This window comes from Podarcis pityusensis (assembly GCF_964106645.2).
Source record: "Podarcis pityusensis genome assembly, chromosome: 2".
Classification (NCBI taxonomy): domain Eukaryota; kingdom Metazoa; phylum Chordata; class Lepidosauria; order Squamata; family Lacertidae; genus Podarcis; species Podarcis pityusensis.
In genome coordinates, this window is record NC_138029.1 from 69358093 (window position 1) to 69376853 (window position 18761).

An 18761-nucleotide genomic window follows, 5' to 3' on the forward strand; every position below is an offset into this window, starting at 1 on the left:
CCCCAGCCTTGCTTGGAGATGTCAGGGACTGACCATGCAAGTCGGATTGCTCTGCCCCTGAGCTGCAGCCCTATCCCAAATAGTTGCACTAGTTAAACCTTAAGCCTGCTAACCAACATTTTCTTCAGACAACCTTCAATATCAAAAGCTTGCAAAATGGTGTTTTACCTCTCTGTTCCGTTACCCTGTTTGCATGCAGCAATAATGAAGATAATTAATTATTGGCTTGTGGACTGGTTGGGTTTTCTACCGTGGAACAGGGCTAGATTCTCCTGTCAACCAGGTTCTTTAGCCAAATAGAATTCTGTGCATTTGAGACAGTGATAATAGAAGGAAATGAGTAGAACCTGCAACGAAATGTTGCAGCATGGACTGCTCTTGTTCACTCTTCCATTAGTTAAGTCCTTCCCCATGCTGCTCCATTCTGTTCCCCCAGTTAGTCAGCATTCTGTGGCCACTGAGTGTGCTTAGGTGCTATAAAGGGTTTGGTGGGTTTTTTTTACTTCTCCAAATCTTAAGGTTCTCCCAACGGACTGATACGACCCTTTTGCATGTGGGAGGTGACAATTTGGCTACATAAGCCACAGAAATCACAGCCTGATATAAAAAACAGAATAATGGACAGCCTGATCCTATGCAGAAAATTGGACAGGACCTCAAAACTCATCTAGTCCAACCCCCTCCCAAGAAACACTCTTGGTACCCAGCCTCTGCTTAAAAACCTCTAACAAAGGAGAGTCCACTGCCTTCTTCCTAATCTTTTTTCTTGTCATTTGAACCCATTGCTCATCAAATATTTCAAGGTGACTATCACATTACCTCTTCTCCAGGCTAAAAATTAAACATTTATCACCTCTTCACCAGGCTAAACATACCAAACACCCTGGAAAAAAACCTCACTGGTACTTACTGGAAATAAGTACTAGTGCATTATACTGTATAGGACTTACTCTCAGGTAGGTGAACACGAGATTGCCACATTACTTACTCCTGTGAGGATCCAGGCTAAGGGTGGAATTCAACGTAGCGCTATGGAGATTGCTCTGTCTGTGCAAGCGTTTCAGCTTTCCTGATGGAATGACCTCTTCTCCCTTCCCTCTGCATGCAGACCCGGGGGCTCTCTTCAGCCCCCAGATCTGATTGGGGACATGTGGGGCATGGGAAGGAGAAAAGGAATGAGATGGGAGGTGATGCCTAAGGTATCCTAGACCATTTTGGGCTTTAAAAGGTAATCATTAGCACAAAATAGTTGGTAATGGGCAAAATACCGTTAGATTAGTGTAATTAATGTTGCAAAGTTGGACCCAGACCTTCCCTATTTTATTCCTTCCCACACAACCATTTTTTCCACGGAGATCTGTGCACATCATTACATGTATGCAGCAATGGCAGTAGCTCTTATTCTTCCTCTCTATACCTGTAGCCTTCTTCTGCCACCTTGGGGCCTCACACCGAAAGGCCCTGCCTCTTTTCTTCAGGGCAGCTGTGGCTACAATAGCACATCTTAGCTGAAAAGGGAGGGAGAGTTCCACCTGCCTCAAATATTTTCTCTCTCTTGGATTGCCAGTAGTACATGTGAAAAGGATCTAGGTGTCTCAGTAGACTACAAACTTAACAAGAATCAACAGTGTGATACAGCAGCAAAAAAAGCTGGTGCTCTTCTAGGCTGCATCAGCATAAGTATAGTGTCCTGGTCAAGGGAAGTAATAGTCCTGTTCTACTCTGCCTTGGTCAGACCACACCTGGATTACTGTGCCCAGTTCTGGGCATCACAATTTAAGAAGGATACTGACAAGCTGGAACGTGTGCAGAAGAGGGCGACCAAGATGATCAAGGATCTGGAAACCATGCCTTATGAGGAACAGTTGAGGGAATTGAGTATGCTTAGCCAGGTAAAGAGGAAACTGAGAGGAGAGATGATAGCCATCTTCAAATATATCAAGGGCTGTCACATGGAAAATGGAGTAAGCTTGTTTTCCATAAGCTAGAACCCAAACCAATGACTACAAGTTACAAGAAAGGAGATTCTGACTAAACATCAGGAAGAACTTTCTGATGGTATGAGCTGTTGAACACTGGAACCGACTCCTACAAGAAGTGGTGGACTCTCCTTCCTTGGAGGTTTTTAAGCAGAGGTTGGATGGTCATCTGTCATGTATGATCTAGTTGAGATTTCTTCATTGCAGTGGGTTGGACCAGATGACCCTCGGGGTCCCTTCCAACTCTACAATTCTATGATTCTATTAATTTCAGGTTTTTCTCCATGTCACCATGCAACCATTAGGCTGCCCCACCATTTGATAACACGGGGAGAGGAAACTGTAGGATATATACTTAGGGTTGGTGGGGGATTGAAGTCAAACAACATATGGGGGGCCACAAGTTCTTCATCCCTGAACCGGATTATTACAGCTGGCTACTGTGAATCCAAGATCCACAAGTTTATAACAGCAGCAGGAGAGGCAGACTGCTTGGGTACTCTCTATGTAGTTCTTCAATAGAGATAAGATTCCATATTTGTGCACTATTTTTTGTAATTTAGATATCCTCCTGCAGATTTTCTCTTCCCTCAATTTTATGGTGTTGCTGTATTTTATTATATATTTTAATTACTATTATTATATATAACTTTTTCACTTTTGATATAGTATAGAATTTTTACACTGTATAGATATTATCTATGAATATTTGTGTTCTATGTTATAAACTACACAGCAGTCTTCTGACAAAGGGTTGTACTCAGAGTAGACCCATTAAAATTAATAAACATGAGTGAATTTAGGTCCATTCATTTCCATAGTTCCACTCTGAGTAACTGTTGCATACCACCCACAGATTCAGTGCTCTCCTAGCACCACCAAAATGTTTGGTACTTCCAAACAACCTGTTTGTTGAGCACTCATCCAGGTTTGTTTGCAAGGAAGTTGAGTGACAGTGGCTATTTAATGAGCATTCATTCTTGCTTGCTTGTGAGGAGGTGTGATGACATTGCATCAAAGCAAGGCTTACCCCCACACTTCCAGTGCATTTTCCTGTCACTTTCCTTCTCACCAAAAAAGGCTGTGGAGTTGTTGCTGGGGTTCTTTTACGTGGGTTTGTTTGTACAACACCTCCCAATCAGCTATAATGGCATATCCTGTATTTGCGGTATGAGATTGAATCCCACTCGAGACCTTCTGCACGCAAAGCAGATGCTCTAGCGCTGAGCCACGGCCCCTCCCTAATGAAGGTGGTTTGGGCATCCATTGCTCACTTAACATGTCAGCCCCAACCTTTAGCCTCCAATAAACATCTCCCCATCCTTACAACTCCTATCCTCTTCTCCAGGCCTTTTCTATATGTTCTTTCTTCTATTGTTAAAAGGGGAAGAAATTTTATATCCATGCATGCAACTATGGGTGGGATTCAATCAAGTTACCATGTGCATGAAATGAAGCCTGCTCAAGCAATGGGACTTCCCGTCCCCCGTCACTGTGAACCACTTTAATCTGGTCTGGAGGATTAGGGGAACCCCAAGAACAAGTTTAGGGGCAGGCAGGGGCATGAAATGGGGGGGTGGTCCTTGCTGCACAAGTAGACCTCATTCCATGCATGCACACCCCACTTAGTGCTAGATTGAATCCACCCTATGCATGCACATGTCAAAATCCGCATAATCTATTTCAGATGCAGAATTGATTTTGTAGTTGCAAAAGAATGCTTTTTTTTAAGCATGCCATTCCACAGCCCCTAATATTTTTATTTAAAGACATAAGCAGAGATACACAGAAAATGAGGCAAAGAAAGACTGGGTGATACAGGCAGCAAAGTCTGAAGCAGGAAGATCTTTTGGACTACAACTCCCATTAACCACAAGGTAACAAATGCTATCTAAGGCTGATGGGAGTTGTAGTCTGAGGCAGGGGCGTCTTACCCATAGAGGCTACTGGAGCAGGGTGCCAAGTTCTGGAGGGTGCCAGAGAAGAGGCGGAGGTTGGAAGCGGTGCCTCCCAGCATCAGCTCGCCGCCCTCACCTGCCTCCGCCATGCCACACTGAAGCAGTGCCGCGCCCAGAGCCTCTGTCTGCTGTGGCCACCGTGGCACGAAGCATCCAGCTGAACCGGGAGGGACCGCGTCCAGCCTCAGCCTCTTCCCTGCCAGAGGAGCCGCCCTCCAGCCATTGTCCACTTCCTCCAGCCCCGCCATCCTCCCTAAAAAAAGGTTGACAACTCAGGGAAATGGGGGCTGGGGGGGAGGTGCCGAAGGGAGCTATGCACCACGGCACCGAATATGCTTAAGACGGCCCTGGTCTGAGGACATTTGGTGGTCCTATACAGTGGTACCTCGGGTTACATACGCTTCAGGTTACAGACTCTGCTAACCCAGAAATAGTACCTCGGGTTAAGAACTTTGCTTCAGGATGAGAACAGAAATCGTGCTCCGACGGCACAGCAGCAGCAGGAGGCCCCATCAGCTAAAGTGGTGCTTCAGGTTAAGAACAGTTTCAGGTTAAGAACGGACCTCCAGAACGAATTAAGTACTTAACCCGAGGTACCACTGTACTGTAATATCTGCCCACAACAATATTCAAGGAAGGGTGGGTTCCTAAGTTTTCTGCTGTGAAGCGCCTGTCCAGACTGACATATAAATAACATGATGTGATGTGGACAATGCCATCACAATGTATATAATTTCCCCCATAAAAGTTTGGACCTCACTAGTGGACAGAAGTCTTACCCTCACCTCACTTTCTCACTCTTGCTCTGTCCCTTATCAGAATCTCTCCCTTTTTCTCCCAAGAGCAAATTTGTGCCATTGCACCTGTGCACTTAAATCTCTTGCCTATATTTCAGCAATGACTGAATATTTCCTTCTTCCCATTTCCTCTCTTTCGACTACCCTTCCTGATCTACTCTTCCTGATCTCACCCAGGATTTCTGTTGCTACCTTGTATTTTTTTGGGGGGGTGGGAGGTGGAATGCATCAAATGAATTACAGTGGATGCCTGCAATTGTACACATTCACATTCACATTTTATTTTAACTGAACCTACAATTCTAGGAGGAAGAAACTCATATGTGCAAGAGGACCGCCAACAATGAAGACCAGCACAGTGAGGGACAAAGCGAAATAAAAGTGACAGCTGACAAAAGTGTCAGTGAGAAGATGGTAGATGAAGTCCTGGAAGGAGAAGCACTCTGGATATGCATCTCATTGTCCTGGCTAGAGGGAGTGGTATGACAGAAGAAGATCTGACTTGCCCATGCTGATTGGGGCCGTTTTGCTGATGAATCTGTAAGAGGCAAGGTAGGTCCTGAATGCAGAGCAGGCATTTATGAATATTCATCCATCTGCCTCTCATGCAGAGCCAGACACAAAAGCAGCAGACAGAGAGCCATCCCCATGCCTTTTCCCTACCATGTTGCCCAATAAACTGCAGTGGTGCACCCCACTTGTGCCCTGGCAGAAGGTTCCCCGGAAACACCAGCCCCAAGGTTGGGCTGGCATCTGCACACATCTCATCCAGAACCTAAGCAAGCCTTAAATTATTGGGGGCAGGGAGAGGAAAGGAGGACCATAAATGCATTTCACTATTCTGAGGTCCTTCTGCTTTAGCCACATTATGGTCCCTCTATTACATCCGAAGGAGAGAAGCTAAGAAGATTGTCCTCCTCTGTTCCCTGAAATACAGATCGCTGCATTGGGGTGTCTATATCTATGGGCAGCAGCCTAGGGCAACACTGAGCCAAAGGCTTGGGCCTCATCATTCTGCATGCAGGAGCAGGCAGAAATAAATTAACATTTATTTATTTTATTGGACCAACCTGTTAAAAAAGATAAGGAAGACTTCCTAGCTCACAATCTTCATTAGGCCATGCTACATCATAATGTTCATCTAAGGTACATTTGTTTTGCATTCTGGGAAACTAGAAAGCTTGCACGCCCATTTAAAACTACTATTTCATTTATTTTACATCCAGCTTGTGCCTTGTGCCTGCTTTTTCGCATGAGACCAAGAAGGCCAGGAACTTGAGAAGTGACAGAATTAAGGAATAACCACGCAGTGTTGGGTCTCGTAGAGTTCCAATCAGCAGCCAGTCCATCAGGCTACAGGAGAGGGAGAGGTGGGACTGCAGGGCTTCTGCATTGGCTCTAAGAGACCAGCTTCAACAGGTCACTCCCTTAACTGTCATCTTATCAGCAGATGTTCCATCAGGCTATAAGAGAGAAAGCAATGTTTCCTCCATTGGCTTCTCTTCTCCAAATATTTCCATCCCAGCCAGTCACTACAAAAACTCTGAAACTTAGATCTAGTACCTGAGATGGTTTCCCTCCTTCTCCCTACGCATTCCTTTTCCTTTTGTGTCTTCTAAAATTGTGAGCTTGCAGGCAGGTACTGCTTTGTCACTATTTATAAACCACTCTGGGACGCTTTTTGGCTGAAAAGCTGGATAAAACTAATTATTATCATCATCATCCTATGGGTATTCCTAGTTGTGTCATAGACCCCATATGCCACTATGGGCATGCCATTCATTCTGTATCCCTTGGTTAGAAGAGGATTATGGTTCAGATCTACCTGATAGCAGTGCTTTAAATACAGTAAACGTGAGATTCTTGGATCACCCAAGGACTGTTCGCATATCTGAAAAACAAACAGAACCCCACAGGTATGCCTAAGATGGTGATACTTTTTGAACGTTGAGGGACTTATGACATCAGAACCCCAGGGGATGGTGGTGCTCAGGAAGGAGGATGCAGAACATTGCTTTGCAGATACTGCCCCACAGCATCAGACTCTAGTTTTCTAGGTCGCTGTCACCCTGTAAATGGTGGTCCTTCACCACTGAGGGGAAGAGGAAGGAATCAAACTGGGGAAGGGATGCCAATTTGCCAGCTTTGAAGGCCTGGCCAGAATGATACAAAAACCCAAGCAATGGGAACCATCTCTCCTCCTTCCCTCCCTCCCTCTAGCAGATTTGTTTCCTCCTGCGAAAGGCGGGCACAGCTAGCAGGGCAGTTCTGCAGCTGTGCCTGCAGCAGCCTTACCGACATAGAGCACGCCTTCCTTGGTCTTCTCCGCTGCCACCGCTACCCCTTCCTTAGTCTTCTCCGCTGCAGCAACGACCCCTTCCTTTGCCTTGGACAAGCCCTTCATAAACGCATCCATCCCGGCACTGAGCTCTGTGTGGAGGAGACAAGAGACCAGGCAAGATGGCTTCAGCACAGGGCTCTGCTGCTCCCAAGGAAGGGGAATGGTTAAATAGACTGCTGGGGAGAAGGAGCTGGAGGGATATGGGCTTTGGAGAGAGATGGAGGAAATCGGGTATGGCTCCGTGGAGGGGCTTCCCTAGGCTGGAGCCACAGCGTTCCCAACAGCAAAGCATGAGGGCTGCCCTCTAACTCAACAGCCTCAGGCTGTATCTTACTGCAGCCACAACATCTCAGCTCGCTGTTGAAACAGGCAGGAGATTTCCACTGCCCAGCGGGCTCTCCCAAGGTGGAAGGCTGGGGGAGCAGGTGCAGAGCCCAGCTCGGTGCCATGGCAAAAGCAACCTTCTGCCCCAGATTCAACAAGTCTGCTGACAGCTGTTAGTGCTGCAAAGGCCGCCGTCACCCTCCATCCTCCTCCTCGGCTGCTGCCATGACCATCCCCATCCTCCCGGCCTACCTCGCCTGCTCTAATGGCTGCAGCTGCTCCCTTCCTGGGCATTTTAACGCGGGGGTGGAAAGCGCCGCTCCTCTTCAGCCCCGTTCCTCAAAAGCATCCGCTCCCGCATCCCCCGAGAGACAGGAAGAGGTAAGAGAGGCTGGGATTTAGCCAGGATTAAAGCCGTCAAAACAGGGATGACTCCGTGTCCTTGAAACCGGGGAGGGGAAGGGAAGGGTGAGGACAGGAGACGCTGCTGCGCTCTCCTTTTCTGCCAATTATTTGGGGTGGGGATTTTCTGGGGTGTGGTGTTCCTATCCAGGAATATAAGCCACCTCATTCTCCATCAGTATTCCAATTCCGGGGGGGGGGGGGGGACTACGCTTGCGGAGATGGTGTGTGGGTAGATATCCCACCCCCCTCCCGAAAAGAGAGATAACGGCACCGTCGCCCTGCGCACTGATGGAGGGGGGAATTCACCTCCAGGCCAAACCTTATGCCACCGCCCGCCTCCTCCAATCCGATCTCCAGAGGATGCCTCCGATCCCGCGCTCTCCAAAGGGGCGAGCGAGTCGAGGGAGAGGAGCGCGCCCAGGCGCTGCTCACCTGCGATCGGCGATAGCGCTGGACTCGGGTGCGTCTCCGCTGAGGGGGTTCAGATCATTCCGGGCCAGAGCGAGCGAGCCGGCTGGGCAGGGTCAGTGGAGCAGGCGGCGAGGTGCAGCGGGGCAGTCAGGGCAGCTCTGCCATGGAGTAGCTCGGCGGGGAGGAAGAGGAGGAGGAGGAGGAGGAGGTTGAGAAGAGGAGAGCCGAGGAGACGCCGGCGCCTTCGCCCTGCTGCTGCTGCTGCCGCCGCCGCCGCCGCTGAATATTGCAATGAGCCGCCGCGCGCCCTATACCCGCTCGGCGAGGGGATTTCATCATAGCGCGCAACTCGCGCTCCCCGCCCCTCGGCCCTGCCCGGATGCAGCGGCGGGAGCCCTGGCGCGGAGAGGCCGCCGGCCCGCTGACCTGGGGCGGGGCATCCGATAAGAAGGCGCCAAAGGAGCCTTCCTGCCCCGACGCATAGGAGGAGCTGTGGAGCCTGCCGCGTGGCTGATGGCGGCGGTGATTTGGGGAGGTGGGGAGCAGAGAGGAGTCGAGGGCTGGCACGTACAGAGAGAGAGCGAGAGAGAGGCACGTAGTCAGTGGCTCACAGCTAAGAAGGCGGAAGGATGCAGAATCGCAGACCACGGATGATGCCACTTTTCTGGGTTGCCACACAAGATGCGATGTGCCCTTGCTTAGATCGTGGCTTTTGGAAGGGATTTGATACATGGAGGAAGGGCAGCAGCAGACACTAGTTCACAGGGAGCGTGATGGGGAAAACGGTAGTGGGAGGGCTGTTGCCCCCCCCCCCCCAGTGTTTGGACAAAACATATTAGTTATGTATCTATTTATTCCTTAAAGACTAAAATACTCGCCCAATCAAGTGAAAGACCAAAAGAACAAAGCAAGATTGAGGACTCAGGAACAATGTAGTACATAGGACAGACTGAGAAGAGAAAGTGATAAGGCACTACCTGTTACCACCTGTAATTCCCAGCTAAAGCCGCTGCAAGTTATCATCAATGAATTACAGCCCATCCTGGATAAGGACACTTTCTTCTCTCAGATGACAACATCAGGGGTTCATTCACCTGCTCATCTAATGTGACTTATGCCATCACCTGCCAATAACTCTACCTAGGACAAACAGGTCTATGCAAATGATTAAAGGGGCACAAATCTGACATCAGGAAGGACACTACCCTGATTTCAGTCTCTTTAGAAACTTGGTACTAACCTAAGTAGTCATCCTTGAATAAAAAAACTTCAAAGGGAGGTCACTGAATAACAGTTTACCAAGAAGTTAAATTCTATCCCCTCTAGCCTGAATTGAACTATAATCCCACTACAGGTGTTTTAATCCCACTACAAGTGTTCATTAGTTTACCAGTGCCAGGATCTTTGTGTTACCACCAAGACTGATTTATGAACTGTCATTGTAAATAATTTTATGTGCATGTAAGCTTTAACATGCTTATCGTTATGTGTATGTATGTGTGTGTGTGTGTGTGTGTGTAGGCTCCCTTCCCACTCTGTGATGCTACTCTATATAATGTATATATATGCATTTAATTTCTCTAAGGCATTATTGCTTATATCCTGCTCACTTGTTTTTCTGCTAAGCTAAAAAAGCCCCAAACATTGCAACCCTTCATCATAGGGAAGTTGCTCCAACCCTTTGATTATTTTGGTTGTCCTTTTCTGCAACTTTCCCATCTCTACAGTACCCTTTTTGTGGTGTGGTTGTATCAGAGCTATAGACAGAATTCCAAGGTTACTGCACAGATCTAAGTTGTACTATAGATTTGTTAAAGACCTCTCCCCCGCCCTCCACCCACACACCAAAAAACCCTGAGGACAACACTAATGTAACCTAGAATGGCACACTTGGAAAATTATCTCCTCTTACAAGCTAAGATTTTAAAGGCCTGATTAGTAAGGTAGAGCCAAGCCAAGCGCACCTGGTTGCAATCTTCAGCAACAGTTGTCCCTTACATTACACAGGCTTTGGAACCACCTGTTTCAAAGCAACCTTGGTTACCTATTGGAGGCTGAGCTTTGCATGATACCTTAGTTCCATGGATACAATTTCTCTGATGGCCCTATATTGTTTGCCTTTTAATTTTGACATGAACACAGTGATCTTGTACAGGGATGGGAAACCTGTGGCCAGCAGTTGTGGTGCTCTACCTCCTGTCCAACATGGCCAATGAACAAGGATGATGAAGCTATAGTCCAGCTACATCTGGAGAACAAAGGCTCCCCTCCTCTGATCTAGTGTCTTGAACGCAGTGACTTTTAAGTGACCCCATTGGCCTAAATCAAGGATGGGGAAGTTGTGGTCCTCCAGTTGTTGCTGGACTAAAACTCCCGCTATCCCCAACTTTTGGTCATGCTGACTGGGGATGATGGGAACTGGCCTCCAGCAACATCTAGAGGACCATGGGTCCCTGTTGTGTTCCAGCTGAAAAAGAGGGACAGGGGTTACAGTTTCTACAATGGCAGCATTTGAAGGAATGACAAAAGAAAGGCCTGGCTCTTTAACAAAACCATTTTCTAGGTTAAAGGCGGTGCTCAAAGGTGCTTTCTATATAAAAAGGAAGCCTGGAGAGGTGGGCTCAGTTATTTTCTTAGAAGGTGGTGGCAGTAGCACTAATGATGGTAAGTAGTAGGTTTTTTTCTGCTGAGGTCTTTTTCTTCTTTCTCCCTAGGGTATAACCCTGCAATTGTGAGGCTGTTGTGTTTCTGAAATATAGTTCTACCTCCAAAGCTCCTTGTTTAGTTTTCAGGGACCTTATTGGTCTTGAAGGGTAGGAAAAGCTAGGCTGGATGTAGCCAAGTGTTTGTTCTGTATGTTGACCATCTTGTCTGATGCAAATTCTGCTGTTCTGTGCATGCTTATGTCAGCAAGTTATATTGAATTCAATGAGCCTGACTTCTCTGAGCAAGTGTGCACAGTACTGAGCTTTATGCTGGGATGTGTTCCAGAGTGCCTATTCCCAGTAGAGTGACCACTTTACTTTGGTATTGTGGTGAGTCCCTGCTATAAAACTTGTAGGAGGCCCAGCCATGGCTTGCAGGGCTGCTTCTTCCAGGGCTCCTGTATCTTTAACAGTAGTCTGAGATGCTCTTCCCATAATGCATTGCATGTTGGGTGGAAAGGGAGTGTCTCCTACAGAATTTCTGCTTGTCATGCAGCTATTAAAGGAACACAGTCCCTGCCAGAAAAAAAGGTGGGGAGTTGTCAATCCTTGGTCTGCCATGTATTGATCTTGGTGACTCTAGTCCCTGGAGAGCTAAATGTGTCTGCTTATGTATGCAATTTTCACACGGTTGCTCGAGGGCACTGCAAGTATGGCCAAGACTGGCCTGGCTTTAATGCACTTGGCTGTGAAAAAGCTAGGCAATAATTTGCCTAGTTCTCTTAAGGACCCAAAAGCTTTTTTTTGGTTGCTTTACTTGGCTTGGCAAGGTCTTCCTCCTTCAAGTTCTTCTTCTAAATGTAATGCTGTATAGCATTCTTTGTTTGCCCTGAGAGAGGGCTGTGCGAAACCAATGTGGACAGGAAGCTTTGGAGCTGGCAGGGGTGCCCATTTCACCATCACTGCCATCTAGAGTGCGGTAAAGGGCAGAAAATAACATCAGCAGCACTTGATCTCTCTGATCCCATTTATCAGGCAGCAAACAAGTGCCCTTTTGAATGCTCTGTCCTGTACCCTAGAGCAAACTGAAGGAGGAGGAGGAGGAGGAGGAGGAGGCAGCTGGTGGCCTGTCCTTTTGTGTGTAGGGTTTTGATCCCTTTGCCCCAGGTACTGTCAGCTATTTACTGGGCCCTAGGGAAGCTGGCTATGTTCCTCCTTGAAGCCAGAATAAAGCTGGGAGCAGCTCCTCTTTCTCCTGTGAAGTGTTTTTTTCCTGAAAGCTGTGTAAGAACACACTCACTTTCTGAATTCTTGGCAAAACACAGACAATATATGTAACATGAATTTCATCTATAGCAGTGTGTTTCAGATAAAAAAAATAATAATTTCCCATATTTTATTGCTGTCCTGAGAGAGGTCAAGAGCTCAAACAAAACACATAGCTCCCCCAACTTATCTGGCTTTGCTGTTTGTCCATCCAGTTGTAGCCTGTACAGGGCACCCCATGCCTGGGGATGAATGTATACAAGGAGCTTGTAGTGCCTGTTGTAATGAATTGTCCACTTATCCAAACGTCAGGCAAGTCCTCAGGAGGAGCAGTGGATGTGCAAGGCCAAGAGAGAAGAGGGGGCTGTGGAATGCTTCAGCAAGCACCCCCTGCAGAACAGGTAAGTACATCGGGCCAATGGCTCATCTGGTCCAGCATCTTGCTCTTACGGTGGTCAACCAGATGCCTGTAGGAAGCTTGCAAGCTGGGCACGAGCACCACAGCTCTCGACCTACCTGCGATTCCCAGCAATTGGTAATCAGAGGCATGATGCTAGCAGAACGCCAAAATGCCTGGATCTCCCAGTGTGCCTGGATCTCCCCTCCAGTGCAATAATGTTAATGCTCACTTTCCCCCTGCTTGTTGATGGCTGCTAACCAAAAAGATCCTGGCAAGGTGCATCCAAATGTGGCCAAGGGAGCTGTGCTATGATACAGCAGATACTCATTGCCAAGAAATCCTTGCTATTTTTGGTTTCAAGGAACACTTCCGATGCTACTGTGTGCTTCCATAAATCACTGTTGAACATGAAAAATCATTTACTTTCACCCTGTTCTTGCTTCCTCCTTTTCAAAGGTGGGAGGAGTGGGGAATGCGCTTAAAGAGTCTTCCTGGATCAGATGAAAGGCCCGTCTAGCTCAGAATCTTGTTTCCCACACTAGTTAACTAAGATGCTTATAGAGAAGCCCATGAGTTGAGCATGGAGGCAACAGCATCCTCCTTCTGTTGTTGCCTAGCAGATGCTTTTCAGGGGGCACATACTGCTTCTGATACTGGAGGTAATGCGTAGCCATCATGAGTAGTCATCATCAATCACCTCATCGTCCATGGATCTGCCTAATCCCCTTTTAAAGCTGTCCAAGTTGGTAGCCATCACCTCTTATGGCAGCAAATCCTATGTATTGTGTAAAGAAGTTATTCCATTCTTCTGTCCTGAATTTCCTACCATTCATCTCTTGAAACCACTCCTATTTTATATTCCCTCGCTCCTTCACTGGGAGAAGGAGAGAGAACATGCATCTGTGTCTCTGGAGAAGTTCAAGAAAATATTTCAGTTACAGATAGGTAGCCGTGTTGGTCTGCCATAGTCAAAATAAAAAAATCCTTCCAGTAGCACCTTTAAGACCAACTAAGTTAGTTCTTGGTATGAGCTTTCGTGTGCAAGCACACTTCTTCAGATACACTGAAACAGAAGTTGCCAGATCCTTCTATATAGTGAGAGGGTGGGGAGGGGTATTAAGGAGTAGGAGAACACTTCAATCTCCCAGGACATTCTATACAAGATCTCAAAGTAGCTGTTTTACTACAAAGGAATTTCAGAAATAGACTGGAAAGAGAAGCCGCTGAATTGCAACTCATTACCAAACTTAAAACCATGGAGAGACCTGGTTTGAACAAAGACATTGGATTCTTATCCCATTATACATGACTAAGCCATTTCTCACCTTCTCACCCCTTGCCTTTTCCTGTAAGACCTGTAAGACCTATTACAGTCGTTAAGAGTCGTCAGCAGGCTCATCTCAGCTATCTGCCAATCTCCCATTCCCACCACCCTTCTGAGTAATACCCCTCCCCACCTTCTCACTATATAGAAGGATCTGGCAACTTCTGTTTCAGTGTATCTGAAGAAGTGTGCTTGCACACGAAAGCTCATACCAAGAACTAACTTAGTTGGTCTTAAAGGTGCTACTGGAAGGATTTTTTTATTAAGAAAATATTTGTTTTACTAATTTATACAAATATTTATATACTGCTGTTCATACAAAAAAAAAAAAAAAAACAGAGTGGTTTACAAAACCACATTGTTTATCAGCACAACCCACATCCCACCTTAGGGTTGCCTTATTACAGTGAGTCTAATCAAATGTGAAATGAGAAGAGTGTGACACAGCACCTTCCAGTCCAAACAGGCAACATTCACACATGTGGCAAGATGTGCTGGGTGTTTTGTGTGTACATAGAGCCTCGCGGAGGGGAGTGTTGATGTTCATAGCTAGTGGCTTAATTTTGCCTTCCATTCATCTCCGTAGGTGGGCCCTTTGGTTCTTCAAAAATGACAAGAGTAAGACCTGGCAGGATAACTTGCGGCTTATCACCAAATTTGACACCGTGGAAGACTTCTGGGCGTGAGTGCATTCCAGTCCTTCCTCTGACAGCTAGAGTCACTGGAACAGCCTTGCCAGAAGGAAGGCCATTGTGGGATTGAACCAACAGTGGGGAATATGGTGGCCCTCTGGATGTTGCTGGACTCCTCACTCGCATCAGACCCAGCTGGCATGGTCAGGGATGATGGGAGCTGGGTTCTCCAGTCCATTCACTTTTGAAAACCATGTACTTGTATCTGCAGGCTAAACACGTCCTAAGCAGCACTTGAAAGTTAAAAGTGGTTGAGAGAGATGTGTGCTACAGGGAGCTCCGAATGAACCATAGTTTCCTGTGGTATTTGCCTGGATTTAGTGGAAACTTCTCTCAAGGCAGTTTCCAGGGTGGGCCACCTGCTTTGGGACTATTCACGCAAGATACCTTGCATCAACATCAGGAGCCATAGGTTCCTTACACAAGTCCACCCATTCTGTTCTCCTGACATATCTGTCTTCTCTCCTTGAGACTGCAGGCTGTATAGCAACATCCAACTGGCCAGCAAGTTGACATCAGGCTGTGACTATTCCCTTTTCAAGGTAAGTCCTGCTGGTTATTCCTGGTCTGTTCCTGGTCTGTTAACGCTGCATGCCTCCTATAGGGAGGCAAAACAGGCTCTCAAGTGGTAGTCTTGGGGTCTCTTGTTGTATGGGATTTCCCACACACCATAGGGCTACACGTGGCTTGCTGTGGATCTAAGTGCATTGTGGTGGACTAAGAAAGCCTTGCAATTTCGTGTGTGTGTGTGTGTGTGTGTGTGTGTAAGAGCTGTATATACTGAGATCCTGCATTTCCTCCAGGATGGCATTGAACCGATGTGGGAAGATAACAGGAATAAGCGTGGTGGGCGTTGGCTTATCACATTGTCCAAGCAGCAGCGGCATGCAGAGCTTGACCGTTTCTGGCTGGAGACTGTAAGTAGGCAGAACGCTGTGTGGGTGCTTCTCCTTTATGAAATGTGGCATTTGCCCTGCTTTCTGGCCATGTTTCTGGGCTGCGCATCAGTGGCAGAGCTTCATTCTCCAGCATTGGAGGCGGAGAGCAGGCGGGAGCGGGGCTGGCGCTTGTCCTGGGGGTGTGGTGTGCCACCTGCAGGGGCGTGGTGCACGTTCTGGGAGCAGGGCACGCCGCCTGTGGGCACCCTGGGGATCATGCTGCTGGGGGTGGTGCACTCCCCCCCCACACTCCTCTTCCTCCGCCAGTGCTGGGCATACAGCACTTCCCATTCTCTCTTGGGCAGGTGGAAGCTGCTCCTCAAAGTGACTCTCCTTTGTTAGTTCCCCTTCTCAGCCAAGGTCTTTGCCCGCCTGCTGCTCTCCAGGTGTTTTGGACTACCAACTCCCATCACCTGTTCTGCTGGCTGGGGCTGATGGGATTGGTAGCAGTGTTGGAAACTGAGATATGAAATCTGGGAGCTAAATGGCACCTTAAACCTAGTTTATGGGTGCAACAGCTGAATATCTAGGCAAGTTTTTTGTTTAATAAGAATACAAAGCTGAAAATGAATGAACTGCAGCTAAAATATTATGTCATTTTTCACATGGTCTATCCCTTCCCCTGCCCACCCCTCTAATATTCTTAAGATGGTCTCTTCTCCAGTCCGCAGAGAGTAGCTGGAAGTGGGGAGGCAGAAAAAGGTCTTCCTTTTCTTCCATTCTTCAGTTTTAATCTGAAATCTTAGGCACAGTACTATGGCCAGAGCTCAGAAACTGCTCACGCTAATGAAATTCCCTGTTGCAAAATGCGCCTAGAACAATGGGAGTTTTGAACACTGATTGGTGGTCCAAAGCATATGGAGAATGTCAGGTTGGTGAGGCTGGCTTACTGTGTTCAGGCAACTTGCACCACATGGCGGCATGAGATGAAGGGGAAGAGGAAAGGATGCATGGCATTTATCTGCTCAGATGGACTTTCCTATCTACACACACACACACTCATCCCCAATCCCTCTGATGCCTGCTGGATTTCTGAGCTGAGCCAGCTATTCTGATCTTTCCCAAATAGTGTAGCTCTTTTCTTTGGGCAGGAAAACAGCTTAAAGACCCTTATGAGGCAAGAAATATTCCCCACTGTATTTAACCATGGTACATCAAGCAGTAGCTTGCATCTGGTTCCCTGTTCGCTTCATGGGTTTTCCTCTTCTGTGTAGCTGCTGTGCCTGATTGGAGAGATGTTTGATGACTACAGCGAAGATGTCTGTGGGGCCGTCATCAACATCCGTGCTAAGGGGGACAAGATCGCAATCTGGACCCAGGAGGCAGAGAACCGGGATGGCGTAACACATATCGGGTAGCTGACAGACAGTTCCCTTTGTTGAGATGTGTGTGTGAAATGCTGAGCAACACACAGGAGGGCTAATGCCAACCACCTTATGTAAGGCAGAGCGTGTTTGTATAATTAAACACCAACAGGATTACTAAGGTGCTTGTGTGTGTGTGTGTGTTTGAAGAGTTTGAAGCCTTTATGCATGAGGAATGCCAGCTATACAATGCAAGGAGTTTGTAGGTGTCTATAGCAGCCTAGGGAAAGGACTCTTTGGTGGAAATGGATGATATGTGCATACACACTACAGAAGAGAGATGAGCTAAGATAGCCAGCTGTCTTGAGTACAACTTAATTATAATTTTTTTCTCTTTCAGGCGTGTTTACAAGGAACGCCTGGGCCTGTCTTCCAAAGTGGTGATTGGTTATCAGGCTCATGCCGACACTGCCACCAAGAGTGGCTCCCTCATGAAGAACAAGTTTGTGGTGTGAAGCCATTACGATAGACCCTTGAAGTTGGCAGGATCTCTGGGGAAGCAGGATGGATGAGTATAGCATGGCATAATACTCCCATGGCTTTTGCTGGCTTTCAACATTATTAAAGAATTGAGGCTAAACAGCTTGTATTCTTTTGGTCCTGAGTTGGAACTTTGGAGGAAACCACCCACTCTTGAGAGTCAACATCCATCTTCTAAGTTTTGTTTCCCTTCCTCTGCGCTGAGAGGATTTGCCTGGAACTGAACTTCGTTACTAAGTTTGCCATTTGCACACAAGTCTGCTGTTCTTACCTGCACCCCTGACACAGGGTTGGGATCTTTTTTGACAATGTGATAGAGGCATGTCTGAAAACCTGAAGATTTTTAGAGCCAAAAAATACCAATCACGAATTCTCTCCCCCCACCCCCAGTAGTTGGAGCCTTCCTAGCCTTTCAGGTTTCTGAATAAAACAAATGGATTGCTTGGATCACCCTGGTTTTGATGGAAGGAAGGCTGACATCTGCTGCCCCCATAAGGAGAAGCGTAGAAATAGTGGCCTACCCATGCTCAGTTATTTCATATGAGCAACTATGCATTTGCTAAATGCAGGAAGACTTAGAGTCAGTTCTAGTATAAATACTTGTATTGTGGTAGTTTTTAGGTGGGTATAGTCCACAGCATGGGCATAGCCAGGATTTTTGTTGGGGGGGCAGGACCGACGTGTTTGGTCAGTTAAGGATTTCTATTGTTTTACTGCCCCTCTGCCCCCTCGCTATGCCCAGGGTCTGCAGTAGAGGCTGGTCTGTTATGGCAGATGCAGCACTTGCCCCTCCAGCCTCAGTCTGCCCTTAGCGAGTCACTTCCCTGCCTGCTCCCTTACAAACCAGTCTAGGGGGTAGCAGTGCATGCCAATTCTTCCTCCTTAGACTCAGTGCTGTCCTTTATTAAACTCAGCAGGAAGGAGATGGGGGCAAAATTAGCTGACTGTCTGTCATTGACTCTGGTTCCACCTGCTAAGCCTTTCCCCTCCTGACCCAATGGGCAACAACCACCACTGATCTTGATGGAGTCTAATCTGCTGCTGCCAGACTTCAGCCACCAGTCCTTTAGACCTCCCTGCAGCCTGGTGCTAACGGGCTGCCCTCTGCTGCAAGCAGGAGCTGCTGAATTAAAAGGATTGCAGGGCCTGCTTCCTGTTCTGAAGCAGCTTGTATGACTCTTAAGGAGGTAGCAGAGCTGACTTGAAAGTCAATGAGGTTGCTTCCTGGGATTAGCCTCTGTAATAAGAGATGATATCAGGCTTGCTCTTGCAACTCAGAGCTGCGGCTACCACAGCTCTATCCCATTCATGGCAACTGACAAAGTGAGCAGCAGGATGTCTGGTCATAACAACTAGCTCTGGATGGTTCTCTTCAGGGAAAATACCAAGAGCCCAAGTACTTCAACAAAACGATGATGCCTTTGTGTGTTTGATGAG

At 47.3% G+C, this 18761-nt stretch overlaps 2 protein-coding genes across 5 annotated transcripts in view; one reads left to right on the forward strand and one right to left on the reverse strand.

The window, feature by feature from the left end:
- The window catches only part of SNCB (synuclein beta), a 37853-nt gene that overhangs the window by 15355 nt on the left and 3737 nt on the right, over positions 1 to 18761 (reverse strand). The window contains exons 1-2 of one of the 3 annotated variants that reach the window (XM_080989250.1): positions 8237 to 8506; positions 7030 to 7164 (exon numbers count right to left, since the gene is read on the reverse strand). In XM_080989250.1, coding sequence (XP_080845376.1) covers positions 7030 to 7150 — 121 coding nt within the window. In that variant the 5' untranslated portion in view covers positions 7151 to 7164; positions 8237 to 8506. Of the gene's footprint in view, positions 1 to 7029; positions 7165 to 7651; positions 7849 to 8236; positions 8507 to 18761 lie in introns of those variants that run through there. The other 2 variants (XM_080989251.1, XM_080989249.1) reach the window with 2 other exon arrangements.
- Positions 8669 to 17361, forward strand: EIF4E1B (eukaryotic translation initiation factor 4E family member 1B). 2 transcript variants are annotated; one of them, XM_080989141.1, is made up of 7 exons: positions 8669 to 10879; positions 12439 to 12527; positions 14437 to 14532; positions 15021 to 15084; positions 15346 to 15459; positions 16695 to 16834; positions 17185 to 17361. In XM_080989141.1, exons 1-7 carry the CDS (start codon positions 10874 to 10876, stop codon positions 17297 to 17299), a joined length of 624 nt encoding a protein of 207 aa, XP_080845267.1. In that variant the 5' UTR covers positions 8669 to 10873; the 3' UTR covers positions 17300 to 17361. The 2 variants fall into 2 exon arrangements, with proteins under 2 accessions (XP_080845267.1, XP_080845266.1); XM_080989140.1 differs by lacking the exons at positions 8669 to 10879; positions 12439 to 12527 and having other exon boundaries at positions 14163 to 14532.

Bases quoted from the DNA above. Each gene is read 5' to 3' on its own strand.
- EIF4E1B (XM_080989140.1), top strand. From the start codon at position 14,330: ATGTGGCAAGATGTGCTGGGTGTTTTGTGTGTACATAGAGCCTCGCGG. The intron at 14,533-15,020 runs GTGAGTGCATTC...TTGAGACTGCAG, and splicing joins ACCGTGGAAGACTTCTGGGC to GCTGTATAGCAACATCCAAC. The intron at 15,460-16,694 runs GTAAGTAGGCAG...TCTTCTGTGTAG, and splicing joins ACCGTTTCTGGCTGGAGACT to CTGCTGTGCCTGATTGGAGA.